Here is a 7,694-nt window from a genome sequence, read left to right as displayed (position 1 = left end):
TATGCACAGCCTTTTATGATCATTCCTTTGAATGAATATACATACTTGGTATTAGTAATATACCAGGCAGATTGCTAAGAACAAGACAGGTACCATCCCTGCCTTCATAGGGCTCACAGCCTAGCAGAGGAGTTTGACATTTCACAAATGACTTCAAGCAATTATTCAATTATCAGTCTGATGCTGGGGAGAGAAGAAAAACAGGCATTAGAAGAACACAGAATGGGTCAGCCTAACCTGGTGTGGCCAGACAGGAAAGAATTCCTTGAATAAATGATAATTATAGGATAACTAAATAATAAGTAGCAAGGTGGGATGTAAACTTCCAGATAGTGGGAATCTTGTATTTGAAGAACTAAAGTGAGCATGGCTAGAGCATATATAAGGGGGCAAATGAGATAAGCCAGAAGAAACAGGGAGAAGAAGCAATCCAGCCAGTCAGCATATAGAATGGCCGTTAGACACCTGTGACCTTCCAGTACCATTTGAAGAGGAGGAGTTATCTATAACCTAAAACTGCACACCTTTTATTTTATCACATTCTACAGTGACCACGGATCAGCTTGCAATGGGTTTCTTCTGACTCAACTTCATATGACACCTTAGTTACAATTGCCAGATATCTGTTTGTGATGGTCAATATTAGGTATTAACTTGATTAAAGGATGCCTGGATAGCTGGTATTGTTTTTAGGTGTGTCTGTGAGGGTGTTACTAGAGGGGAGTGACATTTGAGTCAGTGGACTGGGAGAGGAAAAACCACCCTCAATGTGGGTAGGGCCATTCAATTGGTTGCCAGCACAGCAAGAACGAAGCAGGCAAAAGAAGGTGGGATAAGCTGGCCTGCTGAGTCTTCTGGCCATCGTCTTTCTCCTGTGCTGGATACTTACCCCTGTTCCTTCTGCCCTTAGACATCAGACAACAGGATTTTCAGCCTTTGAAGGCTGCAATCTCAGCATCTCTACTTTTGAGGCTTTTGGACTCTAATTGAACCACTACTAGCTTCTTTCTTCCCCAGCTTGCAGACGGCCTATTCTGGGACTTCACCTTGTAACTGTGTGAGCCAATTCTCCCTAATAAATTCTTATTCATATATACATATATCCTATTAGTTCTGCTCCTCTGGAGAACCCTAATGCACTGCTCAGTTCCCAAATGATCAACACTATTACGTATTTTCTGCATTCATTCCTCAAAAGGGACAAATTCCAAGTCCTCTCATCACATCTACCAGTCTATCTGCATCTGTCTTCACCTACTCTTTCCTCCTGTCCCTATGGATGAACTATCCATATTCCCAGCCAAGGTCAACTTCAATACCACTAACGCAGTACGTCCCATCCACTCTCACTTTACCACTGTCTTCTCACTGTCGAATCACCCTCATCAGCATAACAATGTGCTGTTTTATCATCCATCTGAAAAAAAAAGTCAGTCTTAATCTATAACTATTGAGCTACCTCCTCCCATTTCTCTACTCAATATATATAAAAGTTCCTCCAAAAATCAGCCCTTCTATTCTTAGATCAATTCCAACAAGATTTTCATATCCACCATGCCCATCAAACACCAGTAATCTCACATTGCAAATGTTTATGTACAGTTCTCAGTCCTCATTTTTTAGAAATCCTAGGCAACATTTAACAGAATAGACATCTGTGACCTTCCAGCACCATTTGAAGAGGAAGAGTTAGCTATAACCTGAAACTGCACACTTCCTTTTATTTTGCCACATTCTGCGATGACCATGGATCAGCTTGCATCTGATTCAGCACAATCAGAAAGTACTTTCTTCATTAAGTTTCTGGGATACTACCCTCTAATCCTTATGGCCACTCTTCTATCCCCTTACCTAATTCTTCCTCACCTCCTATAGCAAGTTGACTAAAGCACTAGATTAGTTACTCAAACTTATCTCATTGGGAAGTTTCTGACAAGCTCAATATCTGATATTCAATAACTATTTACTCAAATGGGCAAACAAATGACAGTAAAATTATGTAAGTACAGCAGTATTTCCAAAACATGAAAACCAGAAGCAATCCAGTAATATTAATGAAAATACTTGATTTTTAAGTTACTTACTTTTAACTAAAATTTTGATTAACAAAATGTCTAAGGAGCTGTATAGATAACTTACCATAGTACATCTGAGACTGCTGTTCTTAAAAAGACTGGCTTATAAGACAGGCCCTCAGCCAGCATCTGAGAATTAACTGATAAGGGCAAGTCACTGTGCCTGCCTAGACTGTAGGTATCAACAATATGATTTATGCTGAACACCAACTTTCCTTCTCGAAATCTGGAATTTTTGTATGTGCCAAGCAGAGGATATCCACATGACCAATCCAACACCCTGGGCACTGTGTCTCCAACAGGCGAGCATAAATGTCACACACAATTTGCTGCATTTTTATTGCTGGAAAGAAAGTGTGCTTTGCATGATCCTTCAGGAGAGGGAGGGAAGAGAGTATCTAGAAGCCTGCAAATGGATTCCTCAAGATTCTGCCTGTGTCTCTCTCTTCTGATCAGCTGTATAACCTTAATAATTCATTGTTAATAAGTCTTAGCCTTGAGTATAACTATACACTCAGTACAATGAGTTCTGGAAATTTTCCAAATATGGAGGTTGTTTGGGGAACCCAACATAACAGCAGCTTATTCAAAAAGCCCGAATTCTTACCTGCTGATATGCTTCATAAATCACATCAAATAGAAAAGCTTGGGGCATTTCACTTGCTCTGTGTCTGGCACGTTCTAGCGAGTGGTCTAAGCAACCATCAGCAGATGGACTGATGACAGTAGATACAAGAGGTCGAATGGCTCCTGCTGCCTAAAGAACAAACAGGCAAAGAATATATTATTTCACCTACAAGCTATTTTAAAGTGAAGTTCTGAATTCAGTATCTCACTTTTGAGAGATCTTATTCATACCCTCAACAAGTTACCTTAAGAAAATATCTGAATAAGTGTGATTGGTTCACAAATGGTTATTTCAGGTAAAAAAAAAAAAATCAATTTTATAGCATTACAGTTGCATACACTAAGGTGAAATTTTTCTTCATTATAGGTTCAAAATCCTTCTGATCACAGGCCATTGAGGTCAACACTAAAAACAAAGATGCTAAGATCCAACTGGGTATTCCCTGAAGATGAAGGAGGCAGAGAACGACTATCATGAAATAATTGATATGGATTGCAAATTAATATTAATATACCCTCAGGGGATTTACATATTAGATACTTAAGGAAATAAACAAGTTCTTAAAGATCCCCTAGATGAGACTCAACAATCCAAACAATGTGGGTTGCTCTAATTTGTGTCTTGCTTTAATTCATGAGGAAAAACAGTTCCTTTCAAACACAGTCTCCATGCAATGCTTCCTCAGGCAATACCCATTGACTTCAATTGCTATGATGAAAGCTGTCTTATTAATAGTTGCATCTGAACTTTAGAAGAGACATTTCATGTCTGACAGTTTTTCCCTTTATCTTTAATGGAGTCTCATTGTAATACAGTTTTGAAGGCCATTACCAAAACAACTGCCTTAAGTGAAACTGCTTTAAAACACAGTTCAATGGTGGGCAGTTAACCAAACCTTATATGATCTCCAAAACATCCTTTCTTCCACACAATTGCTACATGGGGATTGCAGCATATGAAATTAGTGCACAAATAAAACAAGTGTCTTCTTGATGAGACCAACATCTGAATAAGATAGATAGTCCACACATTGGTTTGCAAAAGCCAAGGAATTGGCTGAAAATCAAAGTGAATGTATGAGCCAAATAGACAGTTTATAAAATGTGTCACCCCTTCCAGTGCCTCAAGTAGAAATTTGGAACCTAACCATAAAAGCAAAAATGAGGACACAGGGTGACAAAGAGGAAGCAGTATCCAAGTAGGTGAAGGGTAGGTCAACTGGTCAAGCTCAATACCTATCAGTAGGGCTAGAAGGTAAGACAGGAAGGAAATGCGTGTACACACAAACATGTATGCTGCTTTAAGAAAAAAGATTCCGCTGAAACTATGTATATTTTTGGAATTCTATACCAGGGCATGAAGTTAAAAAATTCTTAAGAGAACATGAGACATCCAAAATGCCAATGCAAGGGGCTCTGCAGACTCTCTCCTCATTGAAACTAGCAAAAAGTATTTTAAGAACCATTAAAAGCCTCTGAAAATTATCCTAAGGACATTCAGCAAATGAAGAAACATTTATTCGAGAAAATCTACTAAATTTTGGTAAGAACAGACTGTGGTATTCGAGCCATGACCCATTTCTTCTTCTATCCCCCAGCCAGCTCAGTGTAATGGATACTCAGAGTATGTATGGCTAAAAAGATAGGGCCTCCTCACCCCAAGTTCCCAGTATGAAGGGCAGACTGCCAGCATTTCCTATGCCCCTCAACACTATGGCACAGAGGCTAAAATCTATGGAAGTGTGGCCCACGAGGTTGAGGCCCACCTCTTTCATATAATTCCCACCCATGCCCCAGAATACTGGGGCCCTGATCAGTCTTCTTCCAGCTCACACATATGGCAATTGTCATACCAGGGAAATAAAAGACTAGAGTCTTCTACTGCCCCTGTGTAGGTCAGAGTAGGGATTTTACTCCCAAAAAATTAGTGCACTGTGCCCACCCACAGTTTCAAAGCAGTGATGTGGTGATTTTTCACAAGTAGAAGACAAAGGATGTGAGAGTAGAGAGCTATGAAGCGCTCCCAAAGGGAACTCACTTTATTTGGAAATTCAAACCTAAGTGTACTCTCAAAAGAGATCGTCATGGTAAGCAATTAAAAGAATGCTGGAGATACATGAGCGCAAAAAGCTAAACTGTCAGACAGCCAGTTTACCAGTGAAAGCCAGGGGAAAACACAGCTAACAAAAGCTCTCCTGGGATTAGGAACAAACCTCAAATACTGGCCTCAAAAACTACCCCTGCAAAGGGGCTAGAATTTAACTGAGACTACAAGGGATATATGCCCAAGGCATTATCAAAAATAAAGGTGAGCATTAGCACACAATGAGTAAAGCTTAACAGCTAGGTGAGATATCAAAGGCAGACAATATAATAGAGATCAGGGAAGGAGACAGTCAAAGAGAGGCCTGCTGAAACCACTATCATTCCAGGATGACTATATAATACTCAAGTGTCCACCCTCTGAAAAAGCAACATCAGAAGCTTTTCCCTGTGAAAGTAAAAGACATCACTAAAATAGGCCAGCCAAGTCATAAACAAATAAGCAAACAAGTCATGCATCCAAATAGGAAAGTGATATCCTCCAAGGATGGGGTGGGAGGGGAAAGGCAGGCAAGAGGAACTGCCTATGAGAAGGCCCTGCTCATATATCAAACTTAGCATATAAAGACCTCAAATCAGAATCAGCTACTATGAATATGTTCAAAGAACTAGAGGAAATTACACTTAAAAGTAGTAAGGCAAGGTATGACAATATCACTAATGTTAAGCAGTTTAAAAATATAGAAATTCTGGAATTGAAAAGTATAACTCTAATGAACATTTATAAAGGAGCTCAGTGACAAGCTTGAACTGGAGAGGAATCAATGAACTTACACTTAGATCAATAGAGGTAATACAATCCAAACAACAGAGAAAAAAAGGATGAAGATAAATGAACAGAGCCTCAGAATAAAGGACACCATTCAGTACACAACAATTTTGTATTGGGAGTACCAAAAGGAAAGACGAGAAAGAAGCAGAAAAAAAAAAAAATTCAAGGAAATGACTGGTAACCTCCCAAAATAAAGGAAAAATTAGTCTTCAAGAAGCTCAATGAACTCCAAAGTAGAAAAATCAGGAAAAAAATCTACATCTAGACACATCATAGTGAAAGTGCTGAAAACCAAAGTCAAGGAAAACATCTTGAAAGTAGCTCGAGAAAAATGATTAGTAAGAGAACATCGATATTAACAAGTGACTTACCAGAAACAATAAAAGTTAGAAGGCAGTGGGGTAATAGTCACTAAAAGTAAAAATATCTCATATCCAGCAAAACCAATATTTCACACATGAAAGCAAAATGAAAACACTTCCACAGAAACACAGAATTCTTTGCTAACAGATTCATCTTAGAAAAAAATAGCAACAAATGTTCAGCCTGAAGGAAATCAACCCGAGACAGCAATTCTAATTCACATTAAAAAACAAAGTGTACCAGTAAAGATAATGTAAGTATAAAAGACATTATATAAAACTATAAAAGATTTTTCTTTATATACTGTTTTTAAAAGCAATTATGGAATGTGAGAGTTCCCTGACCCCCCTCACAGGACCTGAAACAGGCTCATCTGTTTGGCTGCCACACACTCAAACCCCTTACAGGATGGGGAGCACCCAGATGGGCAGGTGCAATAGCCAAAGCAAGTGCTTTTGGGCTCCAGCCCCACAGTAGCATCTAGGGGTGGGTACCCATGACTCCCAAAGCCCCAGTGAGCATTCATGGTACAGTGCTCTTTTAGCTCTGTCGTCTACAGACAGCTTAAGTGTTAACCAGCTCAGTGCCCTCCTGGTATCCAGGTACTTGTCCAGCGTCCAGGAAGAATCAGATGAAACATGAACTTGAAGGATGGTGAACGTGGGGGTTTTATTGAGTGGTGGAGGTGGCTCTTAGTAGGATGGATGGGAAGCTAAAAGGGGGATGGGGTGGGAAGATGATCTTCCCCTGCAGTTTGGCTATCCAGCAGTCAATCTTGTCTCCCACCATCCCCAGCTGAACTCCTCTCAACGTTCAGATGCTCTTTCTCTTCTCTCCTTCTCTGCTGCACCATTCTGCCATTCTGCTGCTCTTCTGTCTGTCTGCTCTTCTTCTCATGGAGCCTGGGGTTTGGGGCTTATGTGGGTACAGGATAGGGAGGGTGTGGCAGGGCAAAAGGCAACATTTGGGTGTGAAAACAGGAAAGTCTGTTCCCATTTAGGACCATGAGTTTCCAGGCTTGAGGATGGGGCCTTTGCCAGGGAACAGCCTTCTTCTACCCATTATTTCCTTGCCTCCTATCTGTATAAATTATATTAAACAATAGATACATAGTTAACTGATTAGTCTATAACATATTGAACTGTATATTTGATGAAAACAGCAAAAAGGAAGTGGATAGGAATAAAGGTGTACTGGATTAAGGAAATGACACCAGATGGCAACTTGTACCCACAGTAACAAATTAATTCAAAATGACAGGCAAGGAAGTTAATACAACAATCTCTATAAATACATACTTGCAGCTGGGTACAGTGGCTCACACCTGTAATCCCAGCACTCTGGGAGGGAGAGGCAGGCAAATCACTTGAGGTAAGGAGTTTGAGACCAGTCTGGCCAACATAGGGGATCCCTGACTCTACTAAAAATACAAAAATTAGCAGGGTGTGGTGGTGAATGCCTGTAGTCCCAGCTACTTGGAAGGGTGAGGCAGGAGAATCACTTGAACTCAGGAAGCAGAGGTTACAGTGAGCTGAGATCATGCCACTGCACTCCAGCCTGGGCAATAGAGTCTGTCTCAAAAAATTTGTTTTAATTTAAAATTTTAAAAAGTACATACATACACACATATACACACACACACATACACTTGCTTACCTTTCATCTTCTAAAGACAGCAAAAAATAAACTAATAATTATTAGGTTGGTGCAAAGTAATTGCAGCTTTTATCATTACTTTCTTTTTTTTTTTTTTT

The 7,694-nt window shown here is 39.8% G+C and overlaps 1 protein-coding gene across 1 annotated transcript in view; it reads right to left on the bottom strand.

Annotated features, from left to right (window-relative positions):
* ISPD (isoprenoid synthase domain containing) overlaps positions 1-7,694 on the bottom strand; it is a gene marked incomplete at both ends in the record, with an annotated part of 136,600 nt that overhangs the window by 79,157 nt on the left and 49,749 nt on the right. Inside the window, one exon of the mRNA XM_011961747.1 lies at positions 2,683-2,832. Within this exon, the coding sequence (XP_011817137.1) occupies positions 2,683-2,832 (150 nt within the window). The remainder of the gene's footprint in view (positions 1-2,682; positions 2,833-7,694) is intronic.

The sequence above is a fragment of the Colobus angolensis genome, unplaced genomic scaffold (assembly GCF_000951035.1).
Source record: "Colobus angolensis palliatus isolate OR3802 unplaced genomic scaffold, Cang.pa_1.0 Scaffold568, whole genome shotgun sequence".
NCBI lineage: Eukaryota > Metazoa > Chordata > Mammalia > Primates > Cercopithecidae > Colobus > Colobus angolensis.
Note: the sequence above shows the minus strand (reverse complement) of the source record. Positions and strands in the feature narration are given on the sequence as shown.